Genomic DNA, 18,587 nt, shown 5'->3' with positions numbered 1-18,587 from the left:
AGGGATGGCGGGTCGAGCCGAGGCGTACTTGAAGCTAGAAAGGCTCTCGGATCGGCTTTTGACCATTGCCATCAAGTACGGAGGGGCTGGTCCGCTCTCGGCTTTGTAGGCCAGCGTCAAGGTTGCTAAGCTAATTTCTAAGTGAATGTAGGAAAGTTAAAATAGCTGTAAAGCTAAAGTGTACTAGAGCTCATAAACCAAATATTAATAAAAGGTTATTTCAATAGTTGGTCAAGTCATGCAGATTTTAGAAGTTTCTCCAGCTGCTCCAGGCCACTTTACCCTAACTTCAGCTCTTCACTGAACTCAAGAGGTCATGTTTAACCGCCCCCTCCCCCAAAAAGAAAATCTATAATTCTGATTGATTCAGTTCCACCCAACATATTTTTCCATCTGCTTAATGTTACAGTATGCAGGAGGGCAGAGTTCTTCAAATCCAGTCCTGGATGGCCAGTGTCCAGCAGTGTTTGCCACTCATTTCCCCACTTAAACACACCTGGATCAAATGGTCTTGTTAACTGGCAGAAGTAGTGGGTTTACTTTAGCAGAGGAATCAGCAAACCGTGCTGAACACTGAACCCAGCCTTCCAGGACTGGATCTGAAGAACCCTGCAGTAGGATTACAGCCCACTTGGGGTCAATCAACGTAAATAAGGTTGATATCAGCTAGTGCTCAGCATAAAGTTACTTGGATTGGCTCAGAGGGCCAGAAACTGGATCCGGACATCCCTACTAAACAGAACTGAATATTCTAGCTGTTACAGGGATGATAAACCTCTGCTAAACCTGATTTTCTCACCTATAAACACCAGAAGCATGGTATGACATTTCACACAATATAAGCACACAGTAATCCCATAAGAAAAGCACCGGGATTTGTTCTCATATATGTGCTTCCATTATCCACTGGCACTGTCCTACCCTGGTAATAACAACCCTATTGAATTACGGCCTGCCATCTCAGAGAGGCACAACCACCCTGAATAGGATCAAGAGAAACACAGGCACACAGGAGAGCCTTTGAAAGTGGAACTCTAAGCAGGAAGGACGAACTTAGCAAGGAGCGCACTTTCCATCCCTCAGCGTTCTGCAAAGACGACCTCCGCAGCGCTTCAATCCCCGAGCATTCCTGCATTCGGTCACCACCGAACATCCCTAATGTGACTTCTCTCCGCTGCTGGCTGATCTAGATGCTTTTCAAGCCCCTCAGTGCGCCGGACAAAGACCCCTTTTGACCACTGCCAGAATAGGGACGGCAAAGTGTGTCGAGTTACACTCCGACAGGTTCGCCCCTCTGAGTTCCAGCTGGTGAAATCGCTGTCTCACACTGTGTTCGGCCTGTCAGACACAATCTAAGCCTCTGAGAATGAGGGGCTAAGAGACGAGACATGGCGCGAGGAATCCGGGGTGGCCTGGCGTCCTCTGGAAGGGGTCTCTTCACCACCCGTTCCCTAGACTGGACTGGCAGTCTATTGGGTACGTCCACCTCATACCTCAATATTTTCTGTTACTGATCCCACCACCATCACCTCACCACCTCATCCTACAATCGGACAAGAAGACCACCAGAAGACCGCTGCTGAAGTGGTGGTCATTTTCAACAAGAAGGACACTGGCTTGTCAGTAAGCACTGACCGTGCTAAAATGCTACTGCGCCTGATACACTCATACCCACGCGTCAACACGCCCTACCTACCCTGTGATTTCTAGACTACAGGGGGTTCCACAGTCGTCCCTTTCCCTTCATCGATTGGTTAGAGCACACTAGAGAAGCAGACCGGTGTTTGAACTTGTGCCCTATTCACTATCCACCTCATCCAGACCACCATAGGGGGCACTATTATTGGGAACAGAACTCAACATGGTAGTGGAACCCCTAAGTAGCGCACTACTTAGTAATTAGGGCACAATTGCGGACACAGCTCAGGCGTTTCTGATTAAATGGTCAGTGTAAGTGTAGGTACTGTCAGAAGAGGAGCGTCTTCAGTCTGGGTTTGAAGACAGCGAGTGTTGGACTCTGCCGTTCAGACACCCAGGGGAAGCTCGTTCCACCACTTCGGTGCAGGACAGAAAAAAGTCTGGACGCTTGTCTTCCACGGATTTTGAGGGATGGCAGGTCGAGCCGAGCCGTACTTGAAGCTGGAAGGGCTCTTGGTGCAGATCGGCTTTTGACCATTGCCATCAAGTACAGAGGGGCTGGTCCTTTGTAGACCAGCGTCAGGGTTCTGAATCTGATGGGGGCAGCAGCTACAGGAAGCTACACATGATTAGGCCATTAGTAAGACAAAAAGGGTCTTAATTTGACATTTTTGACATGCTGTGATCTGGCTGTAGTTCTTTACATCACGTCCAAATAGAAATGCTCCAAATTGAGCTGGGATCAAATATTTTTCCATTGACAGCTAAGGATTTGTTTTTCTTCTCCTGTAAAGCTGCAGGTTTGGAGCTGCAAAGTTTGCGACAGCAATGATATGGAATTGGTTCAATTGAGGCGTCATTGTGATGAACCATTTTTTCCTACTCCACCTGAACACCACCAGCTCCTCTTGGGATTGTCTGACCATGTCATTCATAAAATATCCACCAAAACGGTCAAAATTACATGGATTTCATAAAATTCTAACTTTGAACATTTTTCTCCTCCTGTAAAGTTACAGTTTCTAACTCTTCCTAACAGCAGCAGCCTCAAGCTCATAAGGAACTCCTTCAGTAACCAAACCAAAAAGTTCTCAAAGTAAATCTTGGACACAAGCTTTAATTTAGGAATGTAAAAAATGAGAAGATTTGAGCCGAGAACCAAAGATTTCTGCACTAAAAATTACAGAACATCTTCAAACCATGTTAAAAAATGTTCGCAGACCAAAACAGATCATTCAGCTCTTCGCGCAGCCTGAGGCCTGAGAGGGAACCGCCTGACAATTCCCAGAATGCTGCTGAAGCGAAGCCTCTAATTGATGGTCCAGGTCTCTTCAATAGCTGCAGCAGACGTGGTCAAGCCAGAAGAGGGATATTAATGCGTTACGTCTGTCGGCTTTTTCACTTCAAAACCTCAGCGAGGCCAGAGAGTCTGGAGGCCGTCAACTTATCTGATGAGCCCTCAGCCCCACATCTCAAGTCAAAGTGAATTTACAGGCCAATACTGACAGGGCAGGGGAACCTGCGGGAGGAGCAGCACTTGCAAAAGGAGCTCCTGCAAATAACGCTGGCATGCTGTAATGGGGGCAGAGGCACTGTTGGTTGTAGAACTAAATGAATTAGCAGTCTGGAGCTACTACTGTCAATTTGCCGGATTATTGAAATGTAATTACATGATTAATTACACTCCTAGACGTTTAATGAATTACAGTGAATTAGGGTTCTTTGTTAACGGGTTTGAGGCTGCATTGCTGCACATTTTCATGTTGAGAAATGACCAAAAAAAAAAAAAAAAAAAGACATAACTTAGACTTATAATATAATAATAACAATAAGTAATAATAATAATAATAACTTTTCTCAAATTCATATCATAATAAAATATCGCCTCTTTTACTTACAAACACAAATCTGAGACTAACTGAATGTTTACAACCAGCACTTTCAACACGACCAGAAATAATTCACATAAAATTACACCATGTTTTTAGAAATGTAAAATTACATGTTTAACACCTTATTAAAAAAAAGGGCTTCACATATTTTGCTATGAACTGTCCCCGGCTGACCCTGTTCTTTTTCCTCTCCACTCCCCCCTTTGGCTCCAGACCGAGACCACATCCACACATCACTGTCTCTGGGCTCTCCCCAACCTTCTGAATGAATCTGCAAGATTAAACATGAATCAGATTCCTTTCCTGTTCATTTAGCCGCGGTACAGAGCGGCTGGCGCTGTTGTTTCAGCTCATTTGATGTGCAGGTTTCTTTCCGTGCTCCCCTTGATTGCTGATCGCTCACTGAAGTTTGTGCTCAGAGCAAAGTCAACTGTGGAGCAGGGCTGCACTACATAGCCCTACAGCTACTGTACCGCAGTGTACCCAGGGTGATGCTCGGTCTCCATCCGTGTCCTATGTCCTGACTGTTGGTTTGAGCAAAACTGAGCTAGAGAACACCTTGAATAACAACAGGTCGCTGTTATAGGAGTTATTAGCTGGGAGCTTCAGTGTATTAAAAAAAGTGAAAGTACATAAAACTCAACAGATCTGGAAATGTGATTTTGCTTTGGCCTTAATTTGGTGTTATTTTGACCAGAAACTAAATAAAAACAAATTCAAATGGTTCACAGGCGTTGTTTTAGCAGGAGTGTGAAATTGGATGAAATTTAAATGATTAATGTTTACTTAAAGGGAAATTCCACTTTCAATTCTCTATATAGCTCATTATTGAGGCCAAGGCCTAAATGGTTTATTTTGATTAAAATTGACCAACTACAGGTTTCTTTACACTGGTGGCGAAGGCAGAGGGGTCAGTTTTACAAAAATCTTAGCAACCAGTGAACCTACACAGGTTTATAGATGTGATGCTGGTAATACATCACACTGGCACTGGCAAATGCTGTCCATAACATTAATTTACCTACACCTAGTATGTATTAAAAAAAACACAAAATACCTTTAGGTTAGATGTTTCTCTTTACACGTTTCAAAAACAAAAAACCGTCCTAAATAAACCATTTATAGACAATTATAGACAATTATTACTGTGTAATACAGTGTAATAAAAATATATAGTACATTATAACAGTGTAATAATGTGTAAAATGTTGTAATTAACAAATCTACAGTAAACCCTTACTGTAATACTAACATGTAATAACTAACACTATTTGTCAATGATTACTATGCAATATATTGTAATAACTATGTAATTACTACATTTACAGACCGTAAACAATATGGATGTCCATTTGCCCCCACTGAACAATTCTGACTTGGTTTCTTTAGATTGACATTTCATACCAAAATCTCTCGCAACAGCTTAATTATTAGTTAATTAATTACAAAAATCAGTGGAAATATTTGGGATAAATCACCCTTTAACCCTTTTGCAAGTAACTTTAGGCAGACTGTAATGGTCAGCCCAAAGTGAGCTCCTCTGATCTGACCGCTGGCGAGTCGAAAGTGTTATTACAAATGTATATTACTAAAGAACAGCTCCACCAGTTTGTACAGACGTCCCTGTACTTACTGGGTAATCCACCTTAGTGTCTGATAAGCCTTTCAGCATTAAGGGGTTAAGGTGGAACAGAAAATCCTTGCATTTTAAGGATGCGCTGTATGTTGTGGGGCAGCTGAGTAACCGTCAGATTGGATGAATCAGTAGAATTAAAGCTGATTGCTGATTCACTGATTCAGTCTGAATGTTCAGACTGTGAATGGATTTTTATCATCAGCACTGACCAGAACCTCTTCAATGAGCTATATTTTACCACCAACAGCATAAATAGATATACAATTGAAAATTGGTCCAGACGTCATTAGTGCACATGATCAGAAACGCCAGCTTGATAACAAGCAGTATCTGTTTGTCGGAGTACAGAGTATCAAGAGTGCAACGCGGTCAGAGCAAGATCCAGTCAGGCCTGCTAATCTAATAACAGTTTCTATAGACACGGAGGACAGATATAGCAACTGCAGAAGAGGGCTGTGTGAGCAGAGGCGAGGGATGGCACGGGGCAAATTCCACACACAGGGAGTGGGAGAGGGAACCAGCGGAGGAACAGATAACTAACAGGAGTTATCGGCCAGTACAGAGGAGACAGAAGCAATATGGCTTCATAATGGCAGTGAAACTCATCCAGTAACTTGCAGCTTGTAGCTTTGCATACACAGACTCATGAAAGATTTCTCAACTGTAACAGCCTACAGTCGACCTACACACTCAACAGCCAGCACTAAAAACGGACTGCCAAATAAAAGACAATGAAATAAATCATACAATGTCAGAATTTTAAAAATGTCAGAATTCGGATTACCATTTATTTATATTTTGTTACTGTATAACAAAATATATCGTCTATCTGTCATCGTTCTATATTTATTTTGTTTATTGTATAATAAGTTTGGTAATCGTTACATTTAATTTTGTATGGTTTCTGTATTAAAACATTTATTTATGTTTTTATTGTATAATAAATCTGGTGATTATATATTTAGTTACATTATTTGTATAATAGCAACATTTATTTATTTTGTTTATTCAGAATTTTAAAAATGTCAGAATTCAAATTACCATCTATTACTTTCTTTCTAAAGACATAGTGGAGCTAAAGAAACTACCGAAACCTTACTGCAACACACCCAACAAATCATTCTTTTATTTATTGTACTCAAGTTCAGGTTAACAGCTCTGTTAAATCACTATTTACTGTTTTGTGGAATGTAAGCCAGCCAGTGAACTTCCAAATTTTGAGTTAACACAACATTTATTAATGTCTTTATGTATTTATGTTTTTCTTTGTATTAAAACATTTCATTGTTTTTTATTTTATAAGTCTAGTGATCATATTTAGTTAAATGTTGTTTGTATTAAAGCATTTATTTATTAATATTTTAAATATACAGTCTGATCATCATCTTATATTTAGTTACATGTTTTTGTATTAAAGCAACATTTATTTTGTTTATTGTATAATACGTTTGGTCATCGTTTCATTTTTAGTTTGTATGTTTTTATTTGAATTAAAACATTTCTTTATGTTTTTATTGTATAATAAATCTGGTGATCATATATTTAGCTACATGTTTTTGTATTAAAGCAACATTTATTTTATTTGCATCATATTATAATAAGGCATGTGATTGTTTCATTTTTAGGTTGTATGTTTTTATTTGTAGTAAAACATTTATTTATGTTTTTTGTATAATAAATCTGGTGATCATTTATTTAGTTACATTTATTTATTTTATTTATTGTATTATAAGTTTGGAAATTGTTTCATATTTAATTTGTATGTTTTTATTTTTATTCAAAAATATTTATGTTTTTATTGTAAAATAAGTCAGGTGATCATATTTGGTTCCAAGTTTTTATTCTATAATAAGTCTGGTTATTGTTTTATATGTTGATATTTTTCTAATATTATAAAGACATGCTATAGGTTCAGCATTATTGAGATCAATAGAAATATAGGGGCTAAAATGAGCAGAAAAGGCTGGATTGGAAATTTGGACGGGAAACATGCTAGAAAAAATCCGATCCAATCCTGTAACGAACATATTCTGAAACAGCCTCACACTCTCACTGTTGAACTACTTTCAGATGCTCATCCTAAGTGAAGAGTTTCATTGCTGAATAATGCTGAATAGCTGTGTCAAACAAGTATGCATGATGAAGTGAACCAACACAGTAAACAACAGTCTCCTCAGGGCTGGTTATTCTAAGCCAAGAGGGATGACAACAAGGAGACTTCTAACATCAGACGGCCTCACCTGCAGGGCAGAGAGGTCAGAGGTCTGAGGGTGCAGGAGTGGTAAGTACCCTTACATCTGGTGGGAGTGTAGTGCCTTGTTTTGACAACGAGGAGAGAACAGAAGATCAGAACAAGGCCCATGTTAACCTCTCTCCAGAACAGACCTGCAGCTAACGACCATTTCCATAATTGGTTAGTTGATCCCAGTCTTTCCTCTTTCAAACAAAAGCACCTTCTTATCTTCATCTTCCTCGTATGAGGGGAAAAAAAAAAAAACTTTAGCAAGGGTATATAATCAAGACTGGGCAAGCCCACCACACAACACCAAGAGGCCTCATCCTTTCAGCCAACGACATTTACTGTATTTGATAAATGCAGACACTGGGGTCAATACTGAGAAACTTCTGGAACGTTCTGGGGCAAGAAATGTGAAGAAGCCCAGCTATGCGAGACCGTCAGCGTGGAGCAGCCGGCCCACCAGCAGACGCAGCCACCATGGCCACAGGCTTAATACCTGCCTCACACTCACACGTATCAACAAGCTCACACTGGGTTAGGCTGTGACTGCAAACAATGATTTAGCACCCATCATCTCTTAGGACACAACACAGAGCTTCATGTTAAAGCTCAGATCTTCAGTTTCTCACCTTCATGTGTTTGGTGTTCGAGGCCTGGCCTCCAGAGCAGGCTTAGGCATCGTCAGAAGACTTATCGCCTGTATTTATCCGGTCAAACGGAGCAGATAGGCAGCACACCAAAATCAATACCCCTCTCCACAGCGGGAGCCGCCATGTTAGCACAGAAACCCCCTCAGATGACTGAGAAGCCTGACTGATACAGATAAGGCAGATTGGGTTACAGCTAGAACACATAACCCTCACTGCTGCTTGTTTGCGGTCCTCACTGTGTTTTTGTAAGGAAGACAGGCCTTTGTTGTGACTAGAATGTTAACCTACTTTAATCAGAAGGGGAAATCTGGGAGTTCTTCTGTTTCGGTGGGGGGTGGTCAACTACCTGAAGCTCATTTAATGGGGAAAACACCTGCTAAGTAAACTAGAGATAAAAGGAAAAGCTTCCTAGGTGGATTTCATAATGGGGTAAAAGCTAAAAATCTGCCCACTTAAACGGCAACTCCATAGTCTTCCACCAGCTGAAGGTCATCTTCATCAGCCTAATGCTTCAACTTCATTAGAGGCTCCGCCGTAGAGGTCCAGCTCAGAGCCCTTAAGGGTGTCTCTTTCCCCTGAGCCAGGGGTGAAGAGGTCACATAACCAGTGTTAATGGTTACCGAACATTTGACTTGTGGGTGTGTGGGTGTGTGTGGTATTCTGAAGGGGGATGATATGCATTAGATTAATGAAAGAGAGCGAGAGAGAGCGAGCGAGAGAGCTAGCGAGCGAGAGAAGAAAAGAAAAAAAAAAAGAGAGAGGGAAGGTAGCGCAGTAGTGGTCATGGAGACCCGGACGCAGCCCCCCGTCATTGTCATGAATGAGAACAGGATAAGAAATGAATGCTGGCCGTTGCTACCATATAAAAGGCCAACAATGACCCTGAGCATGGACATTGAGCTGAGGAACAGCAATCAGAGCAACAAAGAAACAGCCGTAAAGCCACGAATGGGAGAACGGGAGTAAGAGAGGCTTGCTGAGGGAACGCTGTATGCAAAGAGCCGCTTGCAAATGAGCAGGAAGAGGAATGAATGTGTGAGTGAAGCCAAAAAAAGGGACTGTAACATCTGAAACCCCGATACCATTCGAATGAGAGGGAAACTAAGTGAAATCCCAATACACATTAATGTGCTCCCAGTGTGAAGTTTAGCCAGCTAGTCAAGGGCACTGCCAGCAGGCTACCATGCGCCTCCATTAACTTTACACGCCAAAGCCTGACTGAAAACAGCTCAGCTTTATGTAGCGAACGACCTGAAAACAGCTCACACACTTTATTTCAACTAGCACAGAATCCACAGCCAGAATTAAGCAAAACAACAAACTGATAAACAGCTCAAAGTCTTGTCAAAGGCTGGACTGAAGTACTGACCAGAACAGCTAACATGCTAGCAAACTCAGTTATGGCAGTACTGAGTTTGCTAGCAATGTCGGTAACCATGCTAGCAGACTCCGTAAACAATGTGCTAGCAATGTCAGTGAACAAGGTGCTAGCAATGTAAATAAACAGTGCTAGCAAAAAGTACTAGCAGCGTCAGTAAAAATAAAGGGTGCTAGCAAACTCAGTAAAAATAAAGGGTGCTAGCAAACTTAGTAAACAAGGTACTAGCAAACTCAGTAAAAATAAAGGGTGCTAGCAAACTTAATAAACAAGGTACTAGCAAACTCAGTAAAAATAAAGGGTGCTAGCAAATTCAGTAAAAATAAAGGGTGCTAGCAAACTTAGTAAACAAGGTACTAGCAAACTCAGTAAAAATAAAGGGTGCTAGCAAACTTAATAAACAAGGTACTAGCAAATTCAGTAAAAATAAAAGGTGCTAGCAAACTTAGTAAACAAGGTGCTAGCAAACTTAGTAAACAAGGTGCTAGCAAACTCAGTAAAAATAAAGGGTGCTAGCAAACTCAGTAAAAATAAAAGGTGCTAGCAAACTCAGTAAAAATAAAGGGTGCTAGTAAATGTAGTAAAAAATAAAGGGTGCTAGCAAACTTAGTAAAACATACTAACAATGTAAATGAATGAATGAAGTGCTAGCAAAAAGTACTAGCAGCGTCAGTTAAAGGTGCTAGCAAACTCAGTAAGAATAAAAGGTGCTAGTAAACTTAGTAAACAAGGTACTAGCAAACTTAGTAAGAATAAAAGGTGCTACCAAACTTAGTAAACAAGGTACTAGCAAACTTAGTAAAAATGAAGGGTGCTACCAAACTTAGTAAACAAGGTACTAGCAAACTTAGTAAAAATGAAGGGTGCTACCAAACTTAGTAAACAAGGTACTAGCAAACTTAGTAAAAATGAAGGGTGCTACCAAACTTAGTAAACAAGGTACTAGCAAACTCAGTAAAAATAAAGGGTGCTAGCAAACTCAGTAAACAAGGTACTAGCAAACTCAGTAAAAATAAAGGGTGCTAGCAAACTCAGTAAAAATAAAAGGTGCTAGCAAACTCAGTAAAAATAAAGGGTGCTAGTAAATGTAGTAAAAAATAAAGGGTGCTAGCAAACTTAGTAAAACATACTAACAATGTAAATGAATGAATGAAGTGCTAGCAAAAAGTACTAGCAGCGTCAGTTAAAGGTGCTAGCAAACTCAGTAAGAATAAAAGGTGCTAGTAAACTTAGTAAACAAGGTACTAGCAAACTTAGTAAAAATGAAGGGTGCTACCAAACTTAGTAAACAAGGTACTAGCAAACTTAGTAAAAATGAAGGGTGCTACCAAACTTAGTAAACAAGGTACTAGCAAACTCAGTAAAAATGAAGGGTGCTACCAAACTTAGTAAACAAGGTACTAGCAAACTCAGTACAAATAAAAGGTGCTAGCAAACTCAGTAAACAAGGTACTAGCAAACTTATTAAAAATGAAGGGTGCTAGCAAACTTAGTAAACAAGGTATTAGCAAACTTATTAAAAATAAAGGGTGCTAGCAAACTTAGTAAACAAGGTATTAGCAAACTCAGTACAAATAAAAGGTACTAGCAAACTTATTAAAAATAAAAGGTGCTAGCAAACTTAGTAAACAAGGTACTAGCAAACTTAGTAAACAAGGTACTAGCAAACTTATTAAAAATAAAGGGTGCTAGCAAACTTAGTAAACAAGGTACTAGCAAACTTAGTAAAAATAAAGGGTGCTAGCAAACTTAGTAAACAAGGTACTAGCAAACTCAGTACAAATAAAAGGTACTAGCAAACTTATTAAAAATAAAAGGTGCTAGCAAACTTAGTAAACAAGGTACTAGCAAACTTATTAAAAATAAAGGGTGCTAGCAAACTTAGTAAACAAGGTACTAGCAAACTTAGTAAAAATAAAGGGTGCTAGCAAACTTAGTAAACAAGGTACTAGCAAACTCAGTACAAATAAAAGGTACTAGCAAACTTATTAAAAATAAAAGGTGCTAGCAAACTTAGTAAACAAGGTACTAGCAAACTTATTAAAAATAAAGGGTGCTAGCAAACTTAGTAAACAAGGTACTAGCAAACTTATTAAAAATAAAGGGTGCTAGCAAACTTAGTAAACAAGGTGCTAGCAAACTCAGTACAAATAAAAGGTGCTAGCAAACTCAGTAAAAATAAAGGGTACTAGCAAACTCAGTACAAATAAAAGGTGCTAGCAAACTCAGTAAAATACTACTAGTAAAGTCAGTAAAAAGTACTAAAAAGCACTGCTCAGTAAACAGTGCTAGCAACTCAACCAACAGTAGTAAACTCAGTAAAACAAAAAGTCCTGGCAAACTCAGTAAGACGTGTTTAGTAATCTCAGTCAAAACTGCTAACAAATGATTAAATATATCAGTAAATTCAGTAAAAGATGAGTGTAAGTTCATTTTCATCACTTAAAGGACAAGTATGTTTAACTTCACTTCTACATTAAGCAGTAAAGCCTCCCACAACAACAGCAGAGCAATAAATCCCACAAACAGCTCGAAAGCAGCAGAACAGGATCCTGCTAGCCTGGAGCAAACACACACACACACACACACACACACACATATATACACACACACACACACACACACACACACACACACACACACACTTCAGAGAAACCAGCTAGCTAATATAACACTTAGCATCTGATTGAGCTCAGCTCACATGCCATACATATTACACATTAACCATCATACCTGCACATGCAGCACTGGAAATGAGACTCCATCCCAGTTTAAGAAGCTAAAGAGAGCTTCCCTTTTCAGATGTAGAGCATTTCCATCATGCACCACCACAACCACGGATATGAATGAATGAATGAATGGATGAATGACCTTACCTGTGACCGACACCTTCATAGTAGCCTCCAATGGTCTGTTATTGTCCAGATCCTTGCTCAGTTTCAGCTCTCCAGTATCCGGGTTCAGGATTAGCAGACTAAGCTCATTCCCCTCCACAAAGCTATACTTCAGTCTATCGGACACATCCGGATCGTGAGCCGGTACTTTCCCTATAACCCCAGCGGGAAAGCTGTTGGATTTGTTGGTGACATAGTTGTTAAAGATGATCTCAAAATTCTGCAGGACGGGTTCGTTGTCATTGACGTCAACCAGACGAATGTGGACCGTGGCCCTGCTGACCAGCGGTGCCGATGTGGCCTGCACTACGATCACATACTCTGTCTTGGTCTCATAGTCTAGATCCGTGAGTGCTTTCAGGTCTCCGGTGAAGATATCCAAGTCAAACACCTCAGGTATGTTTCCTTCTACTATCTGGTACATGATCTGAGCGTTGGTTCCTTCATCTGGGTCTGTGGCCGTTATCCGCGCCACGACGGAGTCCACAGGGCTGTTCTCCTTGACATCAACGTACAACTCATCCTTCTCGAACACTGGGGCATTGTCGTTAATGTCCAGAACCGACACCTGGATCTCCACCTCAGCTTTGAGTGGAGGAATTCCTCGGTCAACCGCAAAGGCTCTCAAATTGTAGACAGGAACGTTCTCCCTGTCCAGCTTCCGGTTGGTTCGGATGATGCCAGAGAACTGCTCAATCATGAAGTCCCCCTCACCATCATCACCACCCACGAAGGTGTAGCTCACCCTTCCGTTGGACCCCGAATCCCTGTCCGAAGCGGAGATTTGGAGGACGCTGGTGTGCTGAAGGGCGTCTTCAAACACAGTGCCCTGATACTTCTCTCGGCCAAACTGGGGAGCGTTATCATTAGCGTCCTCCACTATGATCTCCACATAGGTGGTGTCTGACTTTTGGGGGATGCCGTTGTCACGGGCGATGATGGCCAGAGTGTAGGAGGCCTGGTCTTCATAATCAATTTCCACCTGCGTGGTGATGGCACCTGTATCCGGGTCGATCTTGAACTGAGGCACGTTGTCCTCCATGACGTACGTGATGCGAGCGTTCTCACCCGTGTCCTCATCTGTAGCGCTGATGACCACCACAGTGGACCCGATAGGCTTGTCCTCGCTGAGCAGAACCTGGTAGTTGGAACTCTGGAACACGGGCCTGTGAGTGTTGGCGTCGGTGACGTTGATGAACACCTGCGCTGTGTCGTAGCGGGTGCCGTCCGAAGCGGTGACGGTCAGAACGTACTGGCGTTCCTGCTTGTAGTCCAGAGGCAACGCTAGAGTGATGAGGCCACCACCACTCTGGCTGGTGATGGCAAACCTGTTCCGGGTGTTGCCGCTGGATATCTGATAAGTGACCACGCTGTTGATGTCCCGGTCCACAGCCGTCACCGTCAGCACACTGGTCCCCACCAGGGCGTCCTCGTTAATCTTCAGAGAGTAGACCTTTTCTGTGAACGTGGGCACGTTGTCGTTCACGTCCAGCACGGTGATGCTCACGCTGGCAGAGGACGACATCGCAGGAACTCCATTGTCTTTGGCTTCCACTCCAAAGGTGTAAAACTCGGTGGTTTCTCTATCTAGCTCGACACTGACTGTAATCCAGCCAGTGCTGTTGTTGATGGTGAAGGGGAAGCCGGGGGACGTGTCGGTGAGGCGGTAATCCAAGCGAGCATTCTCCCCAGAGTCAGAGTCAATAGCCTGGATGTGAATGACCGAATAGCCGATGGGTACGTTCTCCAAAACAGTGGCCTGAAAAGGGGTGCTCACAAACATGGGGGCGTTATCGTTCACGTCGATCACCTGAATGATGACTATCCCTGTGCTGTTAATGAGAGGAGGTCTGCCACCATCCTGGGCCTTGATCCGCAGGTTGTATTCCCTGTTGGTTTCGTAGTCTAGTGGATTGATGACGTCGATGACACCAGTCGGAGAGTGAATGTAGAACTGGCCCTTCACATTGCCGTTAATTATGCTGTAGTGAACCTTCGCATTGTTGCCCTCATCCCGGTCACTGGCCTCCACCTGAGCCACCCTGGTGTTGACAGCCACGTTCTCGGGCACCTGCACTACATACCTCTTCTCGCTAAACTGAGGATAGTTATCGTTCTCGTCTTCCACAGTTATATGCACCGTGGCCGTCGCGCTGCGCGGCCCTGGGTCCTTCCCTTGGTCGTTCGCCTCCACTATGAGGTCATACTGCGCCCTGGTCTCCCTGTCTGGGCGCACTCGGACCTTCACGAGCCCGTTCCGGGAGTCGATCTCGAAAACAGAGTTCACGCCATCGCCGTTCACGATTTTGTAGACCATGTTGGCATTGGAGGGCGCGTCTTCGTCAGTGGCCCTCACTGTCATCACCTCAAAGCCCACTTCCACGTTCTCGCGGATGCTGACCCGGTAATCGGTCTGCTCAAAAACAGGGCCGTGATCATTGGTGTCACTGACGGTGACGGTGAGGTAGGACGTGGCGGAGCGCTGGGGTGTGCCGCCATCTGTCGCGGTGACCTTAAAAACATGGGTGTCCTTGAACTCCCTGTCCAGGGGCCGCTCGGTTTCGATGCTCCCCGTCTCTGGGTCTATCCTGAAAAAGTCACTGGACCTGCTGTCGAACAAAGCCTCCATCCCGTACTCGATTCTCCCAGCCTCTCCACTGTCTGCATCAGTGGCTTTGAGCGTGATGACGTGCGTCCCTGCGGGTTCGTTCTCGGGAACAGACACTTGATAATTGGGCAGTTGGAAGACAGGGGCAGAGTTCACCCCTCTCCTCTTCCTCAGGTGCGACGTCCACCTGTGAGAGGAGGTGCGTTGCACAGAGGACGGCTCAGCAGCTATGAACCTCAGCCTGATGTGCATGGTGAGCTCCCCCAGCCCACACACCACAGTCGCCTCTCTGGAGTCCCCTTGGGACAAGCAAGTGTCCTCCCCAACATGCAAAGTCCCATTACCAAGAAACACACTCAGGTCCCTTGCGTTGCACCAATGACCCGGCACTGGCATGTCCTTGCCGTGACGCGCAAAGGCAGGTAAATAGTCTGTAAGACGCAGGAGCGACACACCTGAGGACAGGCAGGAAGCACCCCCCAGGTTGTGTGCGGAGAGGACGCGAACATCGGGGCTCGCTCTCCGGCGCCTCGCGGCGCAGCCCCGGCCGTGCACGTACACGTTCAAGCGCGTGCGCACCGAGTCCTCCGACGTGACGGACCTGCTCTCGAAGTTCAGCGGGACCGGGAAGGTCTCGTTAAGGCTCGCGCAGTCCACCTCGCGCACGAGACTCACCTCTCCGTGGCGCTCGTGCACTTTCAGCAAGTCCCCGAGCCTGGAGCGTGGAGAGACAGTCCTGTCAAGCGCGTAACTCCAACCGGGTCCCAGCGAGAGGTTCGCCAGGGCGGCTCCGGCGTGTAAAGTGTCCGAGATGTGCAGGTCGAAGCCTCCAGAGACAGGAGGAGACGCACCGAGGAACAGGAGGACAGACCACATCCAGCACAACGCCACCTCCATGCTTCAGAGCGAGGAGCAAAACGCACACACACACACACTCACACACACTCACACACACTCACACACACTCTCTCCAAGTCCAAACTCTCCCCAAAAGGTCCTCAGCTCTCCTTCTTGCGTTTATCCCTCATGGCAGTCGCTCCTCTATCGTCGGAGGGGGAGGACAGACCGGGCAGGCGGTAAAGGCGCACACGTACACGCGCGTACACGCGCTCCTCCCGTAGGATCCATAGGCTGGGGTGTCACTTGGTCCACGGTAAGTTTTAAATGACGACAAAATGGCTCCTCCGCGCGCGTCTCCACCTCCTCCACCTCCTCCTCCTCCTCCTCCTCCTGCTTCTCCTCCCTCTGTGGGTCATTAGCATAAACCTGCTGTGAGCCACCTCCTCCCGGGGGGCTTCACTCCTCAGTCTCACCTTCAAACTTACCTTAAAAGCCCCCTCATTGGATCCCCCCTGTATTCAGCGCAGCAGTTGATTTCCAGGTTTGATAAACACCTCCTAATGCTCCTAATGCTCCTTTTCTTCCCTGAAGGTTTTGTAAACACTGTAAATAAATAATAAAACAGTGTAAAAAGTTCTTCACGTGGCAACAAACAACTTAATAAATTATATAAATAAAAACTGTCACATTAAAATGTTTATAGAAACCACTTTTATCCTGTTTTCCATTGAACCTTTTTGTTTAATTGAATAAACCCTGATTTTACAGCTTGTTTGCACAATTGACAGCATGTTTTTACATTTTTTACAGCCTGTAAAGTTTAACCTAGAAGTTGATTTTCAGGTTTGAATTGTTGTAAAATCTGTTCAGCTGTTTACATTGAGTAAAAGGTCTAATAAATACTAATAAACAACTAGGCTGTGTTTATTAACCTGGAAGAAAACACATTCAACTGTTTAGTTTTTAGTTTTGGTTTGATTTGTATTGTTTAATTACAATTATTTGAACCCTAATTTTACTGGTTGTTACGACTGACAACATTTACTGCTTGTTACCACATCTTGCAACATTTTTACAGCATGTAAAGTTTAACCTATATGTTGATTCTAAGGTTTGAATTGTTGTAAAATCTGTCCAACAATTTACATTGTAAAATTGTTGTAGTAAATCCTGAATTTGACCATAAACATTTTTATGCATTGTTTAATATTAGGTAAGCTAAACTACTGGTTACCAAAACTGACGTAGGTCAATGTAACATCAGTTTTACAATATGTAAAGGTCAACCTAGAGTTTTTTTTATTTGTTAAAAATGTTGCTTTGATTCTCCTAGTATCAGTATTTACACTGAAAAAAGAATAAACTGGTCAATATGTGCAATGTAAAATATTACTTATGTGGTATCAAGCAGTTTAACTGGTTTTATTGGTTTTATTCAAAATATGTCATTTGAATGAACATAATTAAACAGTTCAGTTACTCATTATAACATAAAGTCCCAGTTTATAATAATTCAAACCACACAAATACTTTAAATCAGCTTCTTTAAGGCAGTACGAATAAACCATTTTTACAGTACAGTACAGTTCAACCTGCAGTAAAACTGTGGTTAATTTGGTTCAAACAGGTACTTTACAGGTTGAAGCAGAGCAAATAAATTAGTATCAAAATTAAAAAGTTTATTAATTAGTGTAAAAATGATTCTAATTCATGTGACAAACAGTTTAGCCTGCTTTAGTAAACTCATACATTCTCTGGGTGATTTCATAAGTGATTCCTTATTTTATAAACATGCTTTAAAACAAATCACATGAAATTGTAAGTAAGGTTTAAAAACCTACTTTAAAAGAGTGCAAGGTAATTTACCTGACAAACTTTTCACAAAACAAATCTCAGATACCTCCAGATTTGAATTTAACTAATTTAGAAAATTATCACATTTAGATTTTCTTTAAAATTTCCCTTTAAAAATTATATTAAAATACATTAAAAAGCTTATAAAACTTTATATTAAAACTTACTTTAAAATAAATGATTTTAGAATTGATTTTCCTTCAAACGTAAACACAAAACATCATCAACTCTGTTTCTGTATCTTTAACTGTGATAACTGTGATAGATTATGTAAACATTCTCAAAAGCCGATGTTTGACCACATCCTTCTTACCACATTTTATAACATTTTTTAATTGAATTACATTTATATAGTCAAGTTTTTTTTTATAGCCAGTATGCCAATTTGTTTGTTTATTTATTTGTATTCTGTAATTCCTACACATGTAAACAAAGTCATTTTCTAATTAAATGCTCAACAGTAAATCACACTTTAAGAGTAGGGAGTCAAACGAGTTACTTTGTATTAAAAAATAAACAATTTATTTATTGTTTGTGTATAAAATTCATTACATTTAATCTATATGGATTTTAGACTTCACCACCTGTGAGACAAGTGCCCCCTCTAGTGGCCAAGAGCAGAACCTGCGACTTCTAACAGATGCTGGTGTTCAGTGACAGACTGGGAAATATGGAGCCAGAAATTTGGCTTTTCTGTCATGCAGAGATCTCAATTTCCCCCATTATTCAAATATCATGATGAATGGACCAATAAAATGACTTGGAATAAAAATATTTGCATGGACTTCCATTGAGAGGCAATAAGGGTTTTTCTTTCTTCTGTAAATTTGATATTTTGGAGATACAATGTTTTTATGTACAGCTAGTGAGCAAGTCAGAAAGCAACAGCATTTTAAATGCATTTAAATAGAGTGTCATGCACTAGGTAAGCATCACCTGTCCTGTGGCAGACTGGGGT

At 42.1% G+C, this 18,587-nt stretch overlaps 1 protein-coding gene across 3 annotated transcripts in view; it reads right to left on the bottom strand.

Annotated features, from left to right (window-relative positions):
• celsr1a (cadherin EGF LAG seven-pass G-type receptor 1a) overlaps window positions 1-16,072 on the bottom strand; it is a 128,189-nt gene extending 112,117 nt beyond the window's left edge. For all 3 annotated transcript variants that reach the window (XM_072674222.1, XM_072674223.1, XM_072674224.1), the window contains exon 1: window positions 12,310-16,072. In XM_072674222.1, the coding sequence (XP_072530323.1) occupies window positions 12,310-15,832 (3,523 nt within the window). In that variant the 5' untranslated portion in view covers window positions 15,833-16,072. The remainder of the gene's footprint in view (window positions 1-12,309) is intronic.
• Window positions 16,073-18,587: the final 2,515 nt, after the last annotated feature.

Source organism: Salminus brasiliensis, chromosome 2 (genome assembly GCF_030463535.1).
Source record: "Salminus brasiliensis chromosome 2, fSalBra1.hap2, whole genome shotgun sequence".
Lineage (NCBI taxonomy): Eukaryota > Metazoa > Chordata > Actinopteri > Characiformes > Bryconidae > Salminus > Salminus brasiliensis.
Note: the sequence above shows the minus strand (reverse complement) of the source record. Positions and strands in the feature narration are given on the sequence as shown.